This window comes from Vicugna pacos, chromosome 1 (genome assembly GCF_048564905.1).
Source record: "Vicugna pacos chromosome 1, VicPac4, whole genome shotgun sequence".
NCBI lineage: Eukaryota > Metazoa > Chordata > Mammalia > Artiodactyla > Camelidae > Vicugna > Vicugna pacos.
In genome coordinates, this window is record NC_132987.1 from 85,067,781 (window position 1) to 85,088,781 (window position 21,001).

The window sequence follows — 21,001 nt, forward strand, 5'->3', positions numbered from 1 at the left end:
AATGTACCAAATTTTTGTGCTGAACACATAGCACTATCCCATCAATTTTAACTATAACCCTAAGAGACAGGTCCTAGCAATATCATTCCTAATTGACATATGAAGTACCTGACTCAGAGAGAAATATCAAGCTATTGCCAGTGTTCACACATCTAGTAAGTGGAAGAATTAGGATTTGCACCTAGAAAATCTGTTGCCAAAAATCACATTCTTAACCACTGTATTTGTCTCCTCAGGGATTTTAAAAGTCACCTAAATCCATCTGCCTAATGAATACAGAGGAGGAAATGGAAGCCCAAGGGGTTAAGGGCTTTCTAAAAATCATACAGTAAGTGCCATGTCGCCCAGAGCCAAGTCGCCTAGCTCCTTATCCTGTGTCCTTTCAATATATTACTCATTATCTGCACTTATTTTGATAGAAAGCTGCCTTTTCCAATGTTCACCTCTACCACCTAGCGTTCCTAGAGATAAAATAAAATGCAGTTCTTACATCTAGGAAAAACATGAAAGCTTAAAAAGACATGAAAGAGAACATAAAACGCTTTTTTTTACATCTAGGAAAGACCTGAAGTTTTCAGTCAGAGAAACCATATTAGTCAATCTTCATGCAAGGTAAATTGCATTTTCCTCAATAACAAGGATTTTCTTTTTGCCTGAATCATTTGGCATTATGTCATTAATCTTTTCATTTAATTTTGCAGTGTTGGGAAGCGCTAATCCGTTTGTGGTTTTCCTTTCCTAAGGAAGAGAATACATATTTAATGAAATATCGTATATATGCTTCCATCTAGTGGTTATATTCTATTATTACACTATGATGAAGATTGCTTTCCTGTCACCCACTTTCCACTAAAAGGGAGTCACCACTCCCATCACAGCTAGTTCTGTATCTCAGGAGTGAAGTGAGAGGGGAATGAAAGAGTGGGTAGGAAGAAAAAATACTCTAGTGAGGCTCTTATAATTCGGGGAAACGGAAGTGGAAACACCATTTCGAGTGAGAGCAAGGTTTTTGGGGGGATAGCAAATGCCGCCTACTGGGTGCTCTTGGCACTTCAGGTTATGTTTTATTTCCAGGGTACCAAAGCAAATGAATTGTGTGCTTAATCTCCCCCGTCTTAATTTCCTCAATACAAAAAAAGAAGGATGTAGGTAGTCTAAATAATCTCGGAAGGTCTTTTCATACCAACATTCTATGACTCTGCAATTTCCCAGTCAAGATATTTTGCCTGTTTGACATCATGCAGACACACTGGGAAATTTCTAGAGGCTTGGAATTTGTTGTTGTTGTTATCAGATGTTATTGATCCAATATAAACAGGACCTTCACTTTCCTTGTATTTTCTCTTCGTAAGCAAAATAGCTGCATGTCCCAAGATGAATATTGAGGACACAGCCATGCTATCCAGGTCTTCTCTTTGGCTCCTTGCCAAAGGAACAGAAACTGGCTGACATCATCAGAGTGGAAGGAGAGTGGACAGGAGGCAGTTGATGCAAGGCAGAGCTTGAACCATTACAAAATTCTTCAGTGACCCTGTGATTAATTTTGTTTCCTGGTAGTTACCACTTCCTAATTTTGACAGATGTGGTTTTCTGCTTTTTTTTTTTAAGAAGCTTAACTGGGTTTGCAAAGAAAGCACTAAAAGGATAAGGTTAGGGAGTGGATTCAGGATCAACAGAGACAGATGCCTTACTGTAATTGAATTGAAACTCTGAGACCTTCTGTGGGCCAACTCTTTGTAAGCTAGTCCGTTGCCTTATTTTTATTTTTATGCAGACTTAATATTCATAACTGACAAAATATGAACTGCTTTTATTCCTCCCTTAAGGTTAACGTGGATATGGGTATCTGGTCTAGCAGAGATTATTCAATAAAGAGGTCAGCTGGATTTGTATCGTTGGTTAATTTCTACATTGTAGAGGGGGGAACCCTGATGTGATTATGTGACGGTGAGGAGGCGTATGATCTGCCACATATTTCTGAAAAACATGTGCTCCAAAAAAGCTCCACTGCTGGCCTGACAGGTCGATAACTTCCACTTTAGGGCTTCATTCCTTCAGATCAAAGCATTGCTTCAAGAAATCCCCTCTTATTGTCTTGCTTACACCTTTTCGGCTACCACTATTTCATTATGAACATAAAAGTTTAGTGTTCATCAAAAGTCGTCTCGATTGCTAGGACCCAGAATTTTGATGAGGAGGATATATAAAGCATAGATTTACCTGTAAATCAGAACTTCCAAACTGGGTCCTCTGGAGGAGCACTTTTTTTTTGAGAAATATTAGTAAATCTGGTGGAATTTTTTTTAAAGGAGATCTGAGATCAACCAAGTTTGATAAACAGAATTCAGCAGAACTAAACAGGCTTTTTCACAGAAGCTTTTAAGGGAAAAAATATTTATTAAACACTGTTTACATGCCAAGAATGGTTAGAAGTGTTTAGGATACCCTAGGGAACAAAACAAAGAATGCTTCCTTGTAGAGCTTACACTCTAGCAGGATTAGACAATAATGAATAATAAACACAATGAGTTTACTGTATAAAACATGCTAATGGAGTGTATGATAGATTGGTAACACAGGTTGTGGGAAGAAAGGGAGTATACTGCATTTTTTTAAAGAGTGGTTAGGGTATGCATCATGGAAAAAATGACATTTGAGCGAAGATTTAAATTCATTAAGGGAGTTAGTCATATGGATTCCCACACGAAGAGTGTGTCAGGCAAGGTTGACCACCAGTGCAAAGACCCTGAGGTGGGATCATGTTTGGTATGTTCAAGGAACAGCAAAGAGGCCAGTGTTCGTGGAACAGGTGGTGGGGTGGAGGGAACAGCCTGAGAAGCCAGAAGGCAAGGAGGAGGGGGGAGTTGTAGATTATGTAGGGCTTTCCTGGCCATAGTAAAGACTTTTTAAATTGAAGAGACTGAGAAGCAATTGCAGAGTTTTGAAGGGAAGAGTAACTTGATCTGACTTATATTTTTAAGGGATCACTGGTTGCTCTGTTGAGAGTTGACTGAAACAAGGCCAGGGAAGAAGCCAGGAGACAGGGCACAACTGCAATCATTCAAGCAACAGGTGATGATGACTAAAAGGCTAAGGCGGTAGCTGAGCTGGTGGTGAGAAGTACTTGGATCCTGGATGCATTCTTAAGGTGAATTGGACAAGAAGTGTCAGAGAGATGAGTCAAGAACAGACAGTGTTGTTATCAGCTGAGATAAAGAAGGCTATAGTGGGTTGGGGGGGTGTTAACAAGCTGGCTTTTGGACATGTTGAACTTGAGGTATTTATCAGACATCCATGTGGAAATATTAAGCAGGCAGTTGGGTATGTGTCTTAGTCCACTTGGGCCATTGTAATACTATATCACACACGGGCAGCTTATAAACAACAGAAATTTATTTCCCACAATTCTGGAAGTTGAAACTCCAAGATCAGGGTGCCAGCTTGGTCAGATTGAGGACTGTCTTCTGGGCTGCAGACTTCTGTTGTGTCTTCACATGATGGAAGGCGTAAGAGATCGCTCTGGGGTCTCTTTGATAAGGGCACTAATCCCATTTTTGAGGGCTTCATCCTCGTGACCTAATCACCTCCCAAAGACCTGGCCTACTAAAACCATCACCTTTGGAGGTTTGGATTCCAACATTTGTATTTTGAGGAACACAAACATTGAAACCATAGCAATATGAAATGGGACTTTGGGAGGAAAGCCTAGACTGAAAATATAAATTTGGGAGTGTTTGGTATAATTTTTAAAGCCTCTAGACTGGGTGAGATCACTAAAGATGTGAGAGAGGCAAGTACTCTGTAAGTACTGAGTGTAGGACTGCTCTAATGCTGTGGAATTTGACAGAGAAAGGGGATCAGAGAGAGAATGACCAAGAGGTAAGAGGAAAACAGGAGAGTACAGCACAGCACAGAGAGGACAGGTAAAGGAACTGTTTCAAATAAGAGGGAGAAATCAAGTGTGTCACTGTGTCCAGTAGATCAAGTAAGACAAGGACTGCGACTAGACCGTCAGACTAACATCCTCCTCGTTGCTAAGGGCCACTCTCACTGAACCATGTAGTGTGAACTGTGAATCCCCGAGAGGGCAGTGAAATGCATAGTGTTTCCCAAACTCACTTAGCACAGAACATTTTCTCACAAAGCATCTCCAGTGTAGCCAAGAACTACTCTGGGAAATGTCGGTGTAGATAATAGTACCCAGTGAAGAGAACAGATCTGGGTAGCACAGAGAGCTGGGGTCAAGAGCTGGGGGCCCTGGATCTCATGGGAGCACTTCGATGGAAGCCAAACTTTGACCACAGTGACATCCTCCAGCTGCCAAAGTGACAGTAGCTTAAGACCAGCAACTTCCCTTACATTTCCTCTATTGACTGGCTTTCTGCACACTAGGAAAGCCTACCGGCCCAGAAATACATGAAAAAAATGCTCAAATTTCTCTACACATTAGGGAAATTAAAATTAAAACTACAACATTCATTGCATTGGGTAATTTTTCAGAGCCTGATAATATCAATCTTGAAAAGATTTTAAGAACTGAGGGCTCTCATTCACTGCTAGTGGGGCTTTAAATTGGGGCCGTTGTGTTAATGAGCATTATGGTAGTCTCCTGTAAATTTGAAGATGTGAAAATGTTCAGCCTAGCAGTTTTACTTCTAGGTATTTACCCTAAAAAAACTCTTCCACATGAGTGCAAGATAATGTTGACAAAAATGCACTGTAGGATTGTTTATAATAGATTGTTTGATAGAAAAAGTAAGAAATAAAGTCCATCAACAGAAGAATGAATAAGAAAGGTTTTAGTTATTCACACACTGAAATAGTGGTTAAAAATGAATTAACTAGGGCTACGTCTATCAACATGATAAATCTAAGCACAATGTGGGACAGAAAAAACATGTTGCAGAATTAAAAGTATAATTTAACACCATTTTTATAAAGTTTCCTGAAACATGCAAAAGATTTGTGAATTATTTACGAATATATATAATAGTATAACTTTATTTGATGATAAACACTAAATAGGGGATGAAGGAAGAGGTAAGGATTTATTACATCATTCTGTATAATTGTAGTATTTCAGTATTTATAATATTTTATATTAACCATATTTTAAAAAGGAAAGAAAGACATGCCGAAGAAACGGAGGAGGAGGTGATAATGCATCAGCTAAGAGAAGGTGTAACCCAAGCCAAAATGAATGAACACAATCAAGCAATTGCACAAGGCGTCAAGGAGACAAATCAATTCGAGGAAATTTCAGAATTCTTTCACAGCATATTCCTGGGAAGAGAACAGCATTCTTCTTGAGTCCTAGTAAACAGGTCAGATGTCACTGTATTGCTCGCCCTGCGATTTCCCAGTTGGAGAAATTGAATTTCACTGACATGTCCATTCATCATAAAGGGAATATTTCCAGGGAATATTTCTACTCTATGTGTGCAAAGTACCCTTAGAAGCCTATTTGCCTATTTGACCATAATTTACCCACTGCCGAAGACTAATTTCTTTTTATTTATCTGGCTGCTCACCATATTAAACCTTAAACTTAACCACTTTTGATATCAGTGGAATAAACCATCATCTTAAACTATGTTTATTAATTTGACAAAATAATAATTTAATTTTTTGTTTGTACTCTGGCCATCTGTATGCATTTGGGGAGGGAATGATTCTTTTCTTTCTGGATTAAAAAGGAACTGTGAGATAAAGGAAAAGGTCTTTAAAGTGTAATTAAAATTATATTAATCATCTACGTTCTCATTAAGCGTATTATTTTGCCGAGTATTTAAATGTATTTAAATGATATTGTGTGGGATTAAGGGGACTTAGTGCCTGACCTCACTTCTTTGTCTGCCGAGGACCACAGCTGAGTTTATTGAGGAGGGGATCAAGCATCCCACTAAGAACCTCCCCTGGAAAGAGGGACTAAAGGGTGGAAACTGAAAATGAAAAAAATCTGCTTTATTTTCCTTAAATTGCTGACGATCCAGACAGATGTTTGCCTGTAAGTGATGTCAATCTACTTAACCTACTAGAACAAAAGACCATCAAAGGCAATGTCTCTCTTTTTCCCTTGATGCCTTTTTCCCTGACACTCTAATTACTTTTTAAAAGACACAACAAGAAGCAATATTGGTAACAGTATTGGTTGCATCCGTCTACCTTCCTTTCTTTTGGAAGAGATGATCCTGGCATCCCTGTTGGTCGTCTTCACCTGCATCTGGATTACACTGACGCCAAATGCTTTTGCTGCTGCTGAAATCAAGAAGCCCCACCAGTGCTGCTCCTCTTCAATGAAATGGACCCGGTAAGATATCCACAACCCAAGGGGGTTATAGCTCAAAGGTAGAGTGTGTGCTTAGCATGCACAAGGTCCAGGGTTCAATCCCCAGTGCCCTCCTTATAAAAATAAACAAATAAATAAACCTAATGACCTAAAGATAGCCATAAGTTAATCTCTATTTCCCTCACTAGCCACCTCAGACCTGTGGGGAAATAAATCTTCAGTGGTAGCCCAAATTTGTGGCACTGATTGTCTCTAGAGATAGCATTAACTTATTAAAATAAATCACCTCTGGTTAGCATGGAAAGAGCAGAATTTGGGGTCTCTGCTGGCGTTTGCATTCTTTAGGAAAAAAAATACAGTTCAGGGGCTCATGTTTCATGAATCTTCTTCCAGGTAATGTATTTCTCCAATGAGTAATGCATTTATTATAAAAAACAACATGTTTAATGTTTCTTCAGAACTTCTCTGAGTACACATCAGTCTAAGCACCAATTTCTAATGTCAAATACTTGCAGAGTGTATAGTTTGTATATTAATGAGACTGTACTGAAAGGCATTAAAGCCATTTGTTGGTTTTTTTTTTAAGATTAGTTTTCTGTTTTGAAAATCACCCTTGAAATATCATCCTGAATGTCACTACATCACCATTATTATCTTATCATCAATAATGGAGAGTGTATTTGGACCTGCTAGTGAAGGGGCACAGCTCTCTGCTAGAATGATCAGTTCTTCCTGATTTGCTTGGGGCTTTGTGGTTTTTAGCACTAAAGTCCTAGGGACACCCCTCAGTCCCAGGCAAACTAGAACAATTAGTCACCCTTCTACGTATGTACCTTTAATGGTCAAAGAATGTCCTGGGGGAAATCTGTCCTTTTCAACAAGCACAAGATTTCCAAAAAGGCCCAGTAGGCGAAATTGAGGTCTGAAGGTGAGTGATACCACTCAGCCAACCGTGGCATCCGTGAGGTGACATATGTCTCAGCCAGATCGCCCTCACATCTTGAATATTTATGAAGAACTCACAATAAGGTCATGAAAGAGAACATAAAAATTTAATAAATCCTCCTGAAGACTCAGGTTTAATGAACAAAAACAAAAGCGAGGTTGGGGGAGGGAGATGTGGGGTAGGGAGAGGTCACTAGATTCCTGATCTCTGCTCTGCTCTTAAAAATGAAGGACTGCCTCTCATACTTCCCTTCCGGGCTTCTGCTTCCACATGCAGATCTGAGATGCTATGAAATCTTGTCCAGTTTAACCACTTTCTGAGTCTTCTTCAAGGCAACTAGGCAAGCAATACTTGGGAAATGTGGGGTTGTATAACCAGGCTATATGCTTTTTCAGATTGCTTATAACATCTGTGTAGTATATTTTATCTAATTTTGAAACAAATGGAGACTGCTTAAAAATACCATCTGCTACTCAAACAGTAGATTTGTCCAGTTTGTTTGGTGGATGTGTAGATGAGAGGGGAGACTGTCACAGGAGTTAATTTCACCAGTCCCCTGTCATTGGAAGAGTGGCTGCAGAAAAATCTACTATGTATGTTTTTTAGGTGTCATTTTTAAGGGACAAGAGGAGAACACCTGTTCTTTGTGGTAGGGTGGAAATGTTTTTCTTTAAAAGTTTAAATGAAGAGGGAAACTCAGGCTTTCTGCAGTCAAATGCTCTAACCCTGAGCTATACCCCCTTGCCTGGAAACTCAGGCTTTCTACTCCATGGCACTGTTACTGAACCAAACTTGGGTCCACTTTCCTACACACAGTAAAGCCAATCTGTTAACATTGGGTGGGGAAGGAAAGCGCAGCGTTTATTGTTAAAGTGTCAGACAAGGAGTTTGGGATGGCTGATGCTCAAAAAACCTGAACTCTCTGATGGGTTTCAAGGAGGCATTTTTAAAAGCAAGGTAAGGGAGGGGAGTCACAGAGTGTGTGATCAGTCCATGCACAATTCTCTGATAGGTTGATGGTGAGATAACAGGGCGGTGTCACAGAAGTTAACATTATCAATCCTCAGGCTCCGGTAGGTCTGGGGGCTATGTGCTCATGGTCATCAAGTAGTTAATTTCTTCCATTTCATGGAGGTTTTAGCGTCTGTAAAACAACTCAGGAAATGTGCATCAGATACTGTTATTTGTGTACTTCAGGGAGAAACTAAAGATTCTGTGACTTCCCTATGGCTGATTTACTGTTTAACTTGTTACCAGTTCTTCTGGCCCAACTGCTACTTTTGTCACTACATGTTCACATCCTTTCAATCGTTAATTCTTGAGCCAGGCATTTTTGACTAAGAGGAGGCCTGGGAGACTACAGCTTTTCTATAAACAAGAGGTAGGCAGAGGACGTGGGGGTAGAGTTCTGCCCCGGGAAGGCCCCATAAGGTCCTGTTTATTATAGGGCCAAGCATGTTTGTTTTCACTTCTTTATATCCTAAGTGATGTACCCCTTTCAGTGAAAAGCTACAATATGATTCATTAAAATGTATATCTGATTCTTTTGTTCTTCAAAGAAAAAATCCTTTAGGACACAAGGGATTGCATAAAACATAGACCTTGGTTCTGAAGTAGCCACTTAGGATGAAAGACAGGCATTTTCCTGAGTGAACAGAGTAATTCAGCCAGCCGATTTCTGAGCTGTCACTCAGCACTCACTCATGTAGATTTTAAGACATTTTAGCAAAAATGCTGAAATTACTATATAATGCAGTTTCTAGAGTAAGGAGCCCAGGATTCTTCAGACCTTAGTCTGTGAATAAATACTGTGACATTTTTTGCCACATGCCCAGTCTGATTATCAGTAACTAAACAAGTAATAACGGAATGAATTAACAATCTACTCTTTCAAAATGCAAGAGAACTAGTAGAATGAACATAGAAGAAAGCCCTCAACTTTCTTTGAAAATTAATAAGTATATTTATATACAGTAGCTTGCATTTATATACATTATTTTGAGCTAATTTTTCTACAGTCAGGCCCTTGAAGTCTTTGCTATTGACTATTTTTATTCAGAATATAATTTTACTTTTTGCTCAGAGATTCTGTTTTTCATCCAAATATCTTAAAAATCTTTCATCCAAAGATTCCCTTTATTTCTTAAAAAACAAAATGGGGGAGAGGAGGAGTTGGAGAACAAAGTAAATATGGCAGGGGAAAATGTTCCTGTTTTGCGTGGGGGAGACATCTGGCTCCCTAGGGCTGCAAAGAGGATTAGGCAGTAGACTCACTAAATATTTATTTATTCATTCTTTCTCAACAATTGTACTGAGTGCTTCTAGTATGGCAAGTGTTGGGTCGGGGCTTAGGAGGAACCACATACTGTCTCTGGCCTTAGGAATAATCTGCAGAGTGCCCAAGTCTGCTCAGATCCACCTGCAAGAGCCAACTGTTCAATTTTAAGGCTGTTAAAAAATAAACATTATTAAAAATTAAATTGTATAAACACACAAATAAATTATGTTTAAAATGAAAGTAATAAATACTTAAAATTCGCCACTTCCTACTTTACTCCATTTTACTATGATCTGTTGTTTTCAAGGTTATTTATGGCTATGACACCTCGTATCTATGTGGTAGAAATACTACACTATACTGTGCTATACTCCCCTATAGACAATAAGACATTATATTATATTATATTATATTATATTATATTATATTATATTACACTTCACTACACTATAGGCTGTGCATATCTCTGTCATATCCATAGCTTGAAATCAACTTCAGTGGAAGTATTTTTATGTCATGGAAATCAGCAAACACTACATATAGGGCTTTTTTAAAATTTTTCTGGAAAGCCATGTGTTAAACAATTAACCAGCATATCAACCTAATGTAAAAGCCAAGGGTTTCCCAGAGATTGCAATTTAACTGCTACTGCAGGTGAGACGGGAGTGAGTGGCAGAGACGGTGGCAACTACAGGCAGTCTGCTCCCCTGGGGGGGGTGGCTGGACAGTTTTAGCCTTCTCTTCTGATGAGAGAACTTGAGCCCAGTGTTTGCCAGATTCTGATTTTTCAAAAGAAAATTTCATATTTTCATGTGAAATTTTCCAATTTAATACACCACATGGGCTATCCAGTCTGCAGACCATCTCTTAATCCGGTCTGACTTCCTCATTTCACAGATGAAGAAACGGAGACCTCACTGAGCTCATGATCTCATAGGCACCCAGTAAGTCATAGAAACGGTGGTGTCTCAAGCAGGCACTATCTGGTGGCTCATCCACAGAAATGCTCTGCAGAGATACTTCCTTTATAGGAGACTGGCCGTTAAGTAACGTCAGATGTGTATTCCCAGAGTTCACGAGTTCGGGAGCAGTTTCATCGACCCCCAAGATTTGCTCCGTATAATGCACCATGTCCTCTCTTAGAAGTTTCAAAAGCATCTGGGACCTGGAAATAGACCTTGGATCCAGAATTATCAAGGTTTTCTTTGTAATCAAAAACCGAATCAACTGACTTTCCCATACTTTACCGCATTCCTTGAATTTGCCTCCATGTAGCCTAATAGAACATTTTTTGCTACATTTTGTATTTTTCTAAAGAAAAATAATAAGTCTACAAAAGGATTTTAAATTTTGCCTCCACGTTGAGAATACAAGCTGGGCTTCAGGTGCCCTGGTTCACAGCAGCGCTCGTGTGAGGAGAAAATATCCGTGTTGACGGCAGGCCCTGCTCCCAGGAGGACAAGGAGAATGCAGGGACGAGGTGGTACTAAGCCTCGGCTGGATCCTTATTTGGAAAAGACCCTAGATGACAAGTCCAATCTGGTCTAGATAATTCATAAAGCACTTATTGCACAAATCTAATAATGATTTTTACACAGAAAAAAATACAGAGAATCTCGATTATGCTCTCCCTGACGTGATTTTTCATATTTAAATATGAATAATTTAAATAGGAATAATTCCTAGTGTAGGAACTATTTTTCATTTTCTTAAGCATTTTCCACACTGTCATAGACATCATTATGGTATTTTTAATCACTCCATACTATTACTTTGAACTAAAGGACCAAAATTACCTACTTCACTATTGAACATTTATTTTCAAGCTTGCACTATTATAAATAAAAGCAATAAATATTTTCATGCATGTAATTTTTCCTTTACCAATAAAAATTATAATATTCCTAGAATTAAATTACTAAGTCAAAGCATATAAATTATCTTCATAGCTCTCAAAATTGACTTCTAAAGGGGTTTTACCAATATTTTTATTGCTACCTACGAAGTATAAATGTTTCCATTTCATCATATCCTTAGCAGCTAAATTTTTTTTGTTTTCTGCTCATTTAATAGGTATAAAATGGTATTTATAGTTTTAATTGGTATCTCACTGTTAACTGTCTAGGTTAAATATTTTTAATAAGTTTGTTTATTATATCCTCCCTTGGGTAAACAGCCTATTCAAACAGGCCTAGTTGTTTTCATGTCCTGTTCTTAGTAAACTAATCAAATGCAGAGGCCCTTACGAAAGCAGTTTGGTAAAGCAACCAGTTGAGTGTGACTCAAAATGAGTTTCTGTCTTTCCACTTAATAAACACCAATGCATCAGGATGAGTTAGATGTATTTGCTTTTCCTCAACCAGTTAGAGTACTTTTAAATTTTTTGCCTAATATGTCCACCTCAAAAAACTCCTTTATTCCCCCGAAACCACTCAAAATCCAGCCTTTCCTCCCTCTGGGTCCCACTTTCTTCCTCACAAAATTAGAGTTTCTAATACTGACAAGAGTTGGGAGCATAGAAATATGTTTTCTTTGTTTCATCCAGAAAAAAGGGTTCTAACTCAAAAGAAAGATGGTAACTATTACCTGGACTGAAACCTGCTATTTCTCAAGCAGTGTTCATAATACTTTGTGGGGAAAGATTAAGAATGCTGGTGTAAGACTATTCCATGAATTGAGATTTCTTCTTCGCTCTGTCTCATCAGGACTCAGCCATCCGGAAGACCCTCTCCTCAGACAGAAGTTACCCAAAAGCTTTCTTTCAGTAACTACTAAAAACAAAATCATTTTTTTCTAGGAAAGGGGAGAAGGCAGACGACACAAAGGGGCTTAAAATGATGCATATATGGAACCAGACCAGAAATCTCTGAGCTAAATCTGATGCTCCTTCATAAGTTAACCCGCTTGTGAAGCATGTTTGCTGCTCTTGCCGTTGTTCTATTTTAGTCTTCATTTTATCAGCCTTTCCACATATGTCATTTTTTAAATAAGCCAGGTGTCTTCAAACAGGGCACTCACACTCCTAGGGTATAATGTACCCCTAAGGGTACACACAAGCTATCAGAGGGGCCTGTGGGAGTGGATAGTTTTAAAGCAATCATTTCTGGATCTTTGACTTTCTTTGACCTCTTTCTGAAAATTGATCCAGCTGAAAACTTGCCTGCCGTCTTCTTTATAGCCTCCCTCTGGAAATGATTGCTCTGTCCCATTTAGCTAAACAAAGGCGTACCTCTCCCTCTTCTCAGATCTTACTGTGTGTTACCCAGTGTATAAAATCCTCCTGGGTACAGAGAAGCCATTTTAAATATTGTTGTTGAGATAGGAGATGACTTTAGTTCAAATAAAACGTCCTTCTCCAAACTGGGTGATTTCCTTTTTTTTTCCCTTGATTTCAACAAAATTGGATAAAGAAACCTATTAATTCGTCAGGAAACAAATCGTTAGAAATAATTGTTGATGATGGGCCACAATGTGAATTCTGGAAAATAAGTAAGAAAGAATTTAAATAATTAAGTTACATTCCTTCAAACTCCATGTACTTACATATAGGAACAAGGTTTTTCAATATTTTCATTTATAAAAGTGAAAAATAGGATCAGGGAAATGCAAATCAAAACCACAATGAAGTATCACCTCACACCAATTAAAAAGGGTTTTATCAAAAAGACGAGAAGTAACACATTCAATGAGTAATATCTATATACAAATGCATGAAATAATTGGGGGAAATGTACCATCACTTCATTAAGAAATACATCTCCAATAAAATTTAATTCATATTTTTAGTAAATATTTACCAACATTTGTATAAGTTGTGTTTTGCTCCATTTGTAATCATCATAGAGGCTTTAAAAAAAGTTCATTTCAATGTATACATATAGTTTCTTGCCAAGAAGCATGATGGGGTGATAAAATTCTATAAAGGAAATAAAATGGAAATAAAAGTTCCAAGAAAATAAGGTGTGAGATCAAACTTCTGGTTTTTAAAGAGCTTATTTTTAAATGTTTAATGTGGATATTTTAAGTTCATGGGATACAGTAAAAGGAGGCATATAAGTTTTAGTTTAAATTATCAATATTAAGTAATTTTAAATTTTATGGTGAAAAAAATTGTTGGATGTCTACTTAAGTATGTGTGAGGTTTTTGAAATTCTTTCAGAGGATACCTAAGCCACATAAACCTTTTTGAGAAGTAGATGATGTATAAATAAGGTCAAAAATAAATAGATGGGACATCGCACTGGGCCTCAGAAGAGCCCACAGCTAAGAGCAGGAGCACGTGCTTTCAGGCACTGCCAGGAGTACCCTTCATAGCACAGTCCATGTTTATTGCTCTCGGGATTCTTGATTAATTAGATTTATCCCTTCCAACCTCATGGAAAAGTACGCTTCCGAAAAGAGTGTTAGAAATGTGGCATTTTGGTGTGCTATGTTACCAAAGGAGTTCACAGATTTCTATGAGTTTCCACCCAAAGTTACATTCCATTTTTCTTAAAATAATAATTAGCTAGCTTTTATTAAATATCTACTATCTTCTAGAACAGTAGTTCTCCTGAGAAATAGTTATAAGTGCAAATCTTATAACCCAAAACTATGAAATCAGAAACTCTGGGCATGGGGGTCCAGCAAACGTGGTGATTCAGATACAGGCCAAAGAAGATTATATTTACAGAACATCTGGTGGGGGGCCTTGAACATAGTAGGTATTTAATAAAAAATAGCTGCTATTACTTTTTAAGTAAGTGGTTCATCCTAGCTCCTTGAAAGAAGTTTTCTAGTTACTTCGGGATCCTTGGAAGAAATAGTTCTATGTGTTCCATTATTCATAGGATAAAATGACTTATGTTTCAGATCAAACTCATTTGTCTTCTACCCAAAACAGATTTGCTCCTCCAACCTCCCTGTTTCTATCAATGGCAAATATACATACATAAATTTCTGAGGGTTTCAGCTGGAAAATTCCCTGTTGAAAAACCACACTGGGTGATCTCAGGTGCCCATAAGCCTGGACATATTTCTTAAACCAGCTGCTTCAGGATGTGAAATTCCCACCATCAAAGTCACTTTATTGAGTTAAGAAATTGTGTCCACAAGTCATATGTTAAAAATGTACATGTGTTTTCTAACAGAAATTGACATGACATTGTAAACTGACTTTACTTCAATAAAAAAAAAGTGCACACAAAAAAGGTACATACACTTTCTGAAGAAGACATGTATCTGTGCAAAAGCAAATCAGAAATTCAGAGTAACTAGAATTCACCCAGTAGATTCCTAAGTGTCTCGTGTTACTGCTGCTGCTGCTGATGACAGGCACGCTCTCCTGGAAGGAGGCGCTGAGCAGGGTCTGGGGCACCTGAGACAAGAAGACAGCTACCTGTCACTTCTAGAAGGGCTGGGCTTCCACAGACATTCTGCCGCTGCACTTAGAACATTGCTGGGAAGAATGTGTCACGGGATAGGAAATGAGTCAGCGAGACCCAGTGAGTTCACAGACCAGGGAGCAGGCAGGCTTCACTCCCAGGTTGGGACTCCACACCCACCCGTCAGGCCACCCCTCTTTGCCTTTGTGCTAGAAAACTGCAGTGAAGTAAGCTGCACCTACTTCAGGGCTATACCTGCCGTCAAGGCCAGTCAGCCGTCAGCACATCCGTTTCCCCTGCGGCTGCTCTCCCTGTCCGTTCCCATCGCCTTCTCTCAAGAGCCAGGATCTACTGCAGGGCTTCCTCTAATCTCAGCCTCCACTTATACTTTTTGCATATTTTGTCTTTGTAAAACACTGTGTTCATCAATTTACAATTTTGCAGGGCTTTTTTTTTTCTTCACTGTCTTGGTGCAAGAAGTAGTTTAGCCTCAGTGACTCCAAGAACCACTTAGCTAGCACTTTGAATGTAGATCCCAAGGCCCTGTTTCCTCTGGTTCTGTTTTCACTGATCTGGGATAGGGTCTATGGATCTCAGTCTTGATCACCTCCACCCAGCTGGTAGTGACCAGGTTTGCCTACTAAAAACCATATTCTGAGAAACACTGCTCTTCAGTAATTACATCCAAACTCAGTTTGTCATTTAAGGTACTCCAAATTTTTTTTTACCTTCCCTGCCCCACCCTCACATAATAAAGAGTAAATTTTGGTGGATCTTTAATCACATGTAATATGAACTGAAAAAAGTGAGCTTTTATGTGGCTATTTTAGAGCATACCATGTTGAGCACAGAAAGCTAACCTAAATTGAAGTATCCAGAAGCATATATATCTCAAAAGCATTTTTCTCCCCTGAAGGTACAGCAAACAAGAAACTAGAATGAGGAAAGACGACAGCACCAAAGTGTGGCCCCTGAAATACAAGCAACTTCTCCACATAGAGGACCATGACTTTGCAATGAGACCTGGATTTGGAGGTGAGTACTGTCTTTACAAAACTCTCGTGCCGTGTGCCATTGTGCTGTCAGAACTGAGCTGAAAATTTGAAGCAATTGCAACCAAAACACAAGACCATCAATTAAAACAAAGAACAAAAACAAAAAACCTTTTATAGTGATCTTCTCTTAAATAACCATTGATAATGTATGCATTTTAAATTAACCAAAAAGACTCAATGTTTTACTATATATATTATTCTAAATAGGTGTTCGATAAATAGAATGTGTTCAAAAAATAGTCAATGTATATATCCTGCCCATACAGCAACTTATTGTTTTAATTAAAATGTTATATTGGGTTACATGATAATACTCATAAAATCATGTTGGCTATTCCTGTGAGCTGAAATGCCTGACTTCTGTGGAAGAACTAGCATGCTAAACGCCATGGCTCCCTGTGAACCACCTCTGCTGAGGTGTTTTCTTCTTATCATGTCTGGCAACCAAAATTGATGGAAATGTTGGAGTGTCAGGCACTGTGCTAAGCCCTCTGATGCACCGCCTCATTCCACCCTCACAGTGACCCTGTGAAGTAGGCAATATTATGATCCTTCATATTCTGGTGTGGAAACTGGGGCTTAGAAAGGTTGAGAAATTTGCTCAAGGACATGAAAAAGCAGTAAGTGGTAGAACCAAGATGCAAGGACAAGAAAGAACAGAAGCAAGCCGTATTAGATGGATGCCCTTGAAACAAAGCCTTTCCTGCCCTGAGATTATTTAACTGGCATAGTTGTACCACTGAGGGTACCAAGTTTTCGAGAGAGAGACAGGATGTGGCGAAATCAACTAGTTGAACTGAACACTCTACCTTACTGCTAAATCCATCCTGACTCTTCTGCCAGTGACCTAAGGTCCCCCAGTCTGATGATTCCTGAACTGACAGCTTTTCATGCTAGAGATGTGGAGATAAGAGAAGTGAGTGTGGGGGTGAGGAGGCAGGATCCCCCAGAGGTACCACTTTTTGATAAGCAGCTAATACTTGAAGTCCTCAGCAGTGGGTAGGGAGAACTTGATACTCATCATATTGTGTCTGTGACAAAGGGAAGCAAACAGGCATGTAGGTACCATAGAAAACTAACTTGTTAACAGGTTAAGAAGTACATCAGGTAGCTGTTATGTTGAGGGTTGTTTGGTTTTTGCTCTTTACTTTCCTGGAATCTATTGGGTTGCTATTCTAAGGGTCTGATTTTGATTTTATTAGGTTAATGATGCAAATTTAATTTATTTTTTTATTGAAGCATAGTCACTTTATAATGTTGTGTCAATTTCTGGTGTACAGCATAATACTTCTGTCATACAGGAACATATGTATATATTTGTTTTCATATTCTTTTTCACCATAGTTTACTACAAGATATTGAATATATAGTTCCCTGTGTTATACAGTATAAACTTTTTGTTTATCTATTATATATATATTAGTATCTGCAAATCTAGAGCTCCCAATTTATCCCTTCCCACCCCCTTCCCCCCTGGGTAACCACAAGTTTGTTTTCTATGTCTGTAAGTCGGTTTATGTTTTGTAAATAAGTTCATTTGTCTTTTGTTTTTTTGAAATATAGTCAGTTTACAGTGTTGTGTCAATTTCTGGTGTACAGCTATGCAAACTTCCGCAAGCATCAGAGCACCTGGGGGCTTCTTAACGCATATCACTGGACTGTACCCACAGAGGCCTAGATTCACTAGATATGGTGGGGCCACCAGTGTGCGTGTCTTATAAATTTCTAGGTGATACTGATGCTGCCAATCTGAGAATCACATTTGATAACTACTCAATCAGATTATCAGCATCGGATTAAGGCATGGTGAGTGTAAATGTTTTTGTTTCTCCAGAGCATTTCTCACACTTACTGAACCTAATTTAAGATTTTAAAAGCCTCAGAATAAATCAAGTTTAAAGACGTGTGCGTTTTTTACTTTTAAGTCTGTTTCCTTATCTTCTGGGGTTTTTTTGTTTTTGTTTGTGTTTGTTTTTGTTTTACATCACTACTTCTCAGATGTGTCGTTCTTACCACAGTTCTCCTACAGATGTCTGGGCCCTAACTACTACTCCTGATAGATTTTTCTTTCCCCTAACCAAATTTACCAAGACTTTGGATAATATACTCTGTGACTATCATGCAGGTATTCTGAACCTTGGTCTCTATAAAGAGTTTCTAAAATCTTTGCCCTACTACCAAACGTTTAGTCAGAGAAAATCTACGAAGTTAAATTTGCTCGGCTATGAGTCTGTTGTGCCACTAGAGGGCGCAAGACTCACAGGAATGGTTTGAAATAGACACCTCCGGAGTAGACTTCAGCAGCTCAGCGTGCTGTGCTCTCCTCAACAGCAATTTGAAAACCTGCCCTGATTCCTGTCAGGTTAGGTTCCTCAAATAAATGAATTCCTGTCCTAGAGGAAAGGCTTTTTATGGGCCTATTTTAGACCGTTAAAAGCCAGAAAGATTAAGAGAAAAATTACTGTCCTTGAATTTGGACCTTGAAACGAGCGCTCTAGACTTTGTAGCTCAAAGTGGTCCGAGGACCAGCAGCAGAATCACCTGGAAGCGAGTTAGAAACGCAGACGATCAGGCCCCACCCCAGGTTTTCTGAATCAAAATCTGCATTTTTAACACAATCCCCAGGTGAATCCAGTACACTTTACAATTTGCAAAGCACTGTCATAGATTACTAAGAGCTGACCCTCTGCTTTTATCTTAAAACATTTATGCCTTTATTCTCCCTTTTCTATATCATCCCCATCCCACAGGAAAACATAACATTGACCTTAAATTTCCACTTCTCCTGATCTGTTAGAGATGCGTGTTAACATTTTTTAAACAATTTTTTTTTCCTGAGGCTACTTTGTGGGGTTCTTAAAAATGCAATTGAAATGTGCTACTTAGTGGCAGGTGGCAAATCATCCCTCGATTAAGAAATTTTTCTGACAATCGTGGACTGGGGCTAAATGATATCCAAACGGCTTGCGTGTTCAGTCAGTTCAGGCAGAAAAATGCATGAATTCAGTCAGAAGTGTCAGTCTGGTAACTCTGTGAAATATAGTCCTTAACCTCCTCTTGTCTTGGTGAGAACAGCTTTTTATTTTAATTTTTTAAAATAATTTTGGGGGTTATTGAGTTCATTTATTTATTTTTTTAACTTAATGGAGGTACTGGGGATGGAGCCCAGGACCTCATGCAGGCCAAGCATGTGCTCTACCACAGAGTTATACCTTCCCCCTGCATAACAGCTTTTTATACCAGTGACCCATTCTCTGCTCTCTCAAACTTGCCTTCCTGGGAAAATCAGACTGCAGGATGTAAAAGACAGACTTAAATTTATCTCCTCTCCCTTTCTACTTGTCTGTAACACTAACACACACACATACTCCTTTCCTCTTGAGTTAAATGTAACTTCAGCACTTCTCTTGCCTTAATGTTTTCCTAATTAGCTGTAACATTAAAACCAGCTGCTACCACAGTGTTTTTCACTTTTATAAAGCATTAGAAGATTAATTGACTCATTATGTAGAAACAGGAGGGTATAAATTTAGAGGAGCATTTTGTTTAACTTGGGTTATAAATTGCAGCTCATTTTCTTTATTTATGTTTTCCCTCCCCTTTACAGCTCTCATAACTAAGGGCTTTTTTGTTTTAGTCTTATAGATGATGATGTCTTTGTTTCTTTAAAGTGAAATCAATTCGGCATCTAGATACCGGCTACTGAGTCAAAACCGAAGCTAGAGTTGTAAAGGCCACTTGTCTAGTCTTTGCTTGTCAAACGGGCCGACTAGACCAGGAGCCAGAGGGACCTGGTTGTACCCCTGCATTCACTGGCTCTGGGTTTCAGGCAAGTTCTCAGCCTCTCTGAGCATGGCTTCCTGTATATGTCAAAAAGAGCTCCAATTGTTTCTACCCAGCTACCTAACGAAGTGACTTCAAACAACCTCAAGGGCCCGGTGCTTGTCAGTGGTGGCATGAATGTGTCTTTGTACAGTGGCTTTATAAGACTGTCCCCAGACTTGCAGGGATAGTCATCGGTAACTGGGTCCTACTCACAAGTCATGATAATCTCTGAGAGCCACTGGATCATTTGTTACGAAGAGTGGACTGATTGTCTGAATGTCTGAGTGCAGGACTGGGAATTATGGTTTGCAGTCCTAGGAGCAGACTCACATTTTGGCTGAATTTCAGTAGCAGTAACATTCTGTGCCGGTTATCGAGTACTAACTGAGTATTATTTCTAGTCCTTAAATAAGTCTCCAAGGTGAGTACTACTACTCAGATCTTATACCTGAGAAAGCTAAGCTTAGAGAAGTTACTGACCCTAGATCACAGGTGAGTTGTGGAGCTGAGTTCCAACTCTAGTCTGGTATTAACATGCCAGAATTTTCTCCAGGACATTCTGCTCCCTCTTTCAGACCTCTCCAGTCCCTTCAGTCCCTTAGAGTACTGGAGTTAATGGGAAGATTTACTCATCCTGAAAGGCTGTGTAGGGCCAGAGATGAGATCTTTCCATGAATTTTTATTTTGATATCTCTACCAACTCAAGAAAAAAGGCAAACAAAACAAAATAAAAACATCAGAGCTGAAATCAATAAAGGAATAATATTAAGCTGTTCCCAAGTCAGTGCTTAATCATAATTATCATTAAATAAATATTTAATAGAACTGTCATTACTAATGTTGTAGAAAGTAATTGGTCCAATATGGCAGGAAGTAGTTGGTGGTTAAGATGCAAATGAGGTATTCCTAAAGCCTGAAGCAGAGATATATTCTAGTGACAGGCCAGCTGCATCCTCGTAAGTAAGAAGGTTTAGACTTAGGGAGCAGAAAAGGGAGCTTGTGTTGATAAAGAGAAGCTCATGTCAGCCAATTAATGGAGGGACTCATAGATGGTGGACAGGGACTGGTGAGGCTTGTCTCATTTTATAAAGCGTTGTACATTTAAAACACAATGATTAGGTGCTTTATTGACCTATATGCACATATATGTCACATGTTGTACACCCAGACATTAATTAGCTCAGTAAGGAAGGAGGATTTTCTGGCCTGACCCTTCTGAATCCCAAAATCTTGATTGAAACAGCC

The 21,001-nt window shown here is 38.8% G+C and overlaps 1 protein-coding gene and 1 long non-coding RNA gene across 2 annotated transcripts in view; both read left to right on the top strand.

Moving 5' to 3' along the window:
- Window positions 1-5,466, top strand: part of LOC140698068 (uncharacterized) — a 218,045-nt gene extending 212,579 nt beyond the window's left edge. Inside the window, exons 4-5 of the long non-coding RNA XR_012075478.1 lie at window positions 237-328; window positions 5,121-5,466. This is a non-coding gene — a long non-coding RNA (uncharacterized lncRNA). The remainder of the gene's footprint in view (window positions 1-236; window positions 329-5,120) is intronic.
- A 719-nt stretch (window positions 5,467-6,185) lies between these two features.
- GABRR3 (gamma-aminobutyric acid type A receptor subunit rho3) overlaps window positions 6,186-21,001 on the top strand; it is a 48,769-nt gene continuing 33,953 nt past the window's right edge. The window contains exons 1-2 of the mRNA XM_072970341.1: window positions 6,186-6,310; window positions 15,793-15,911. Of these exons, the coding sequence (XP_072826442.1) occupies window positions 6,186-6,310; window positions 15,793-15,911 (244 nt within the window). The remainder of the gene's footprint in view (window positions 6,311-15,792; window positions 15,912-21,001) is intronic.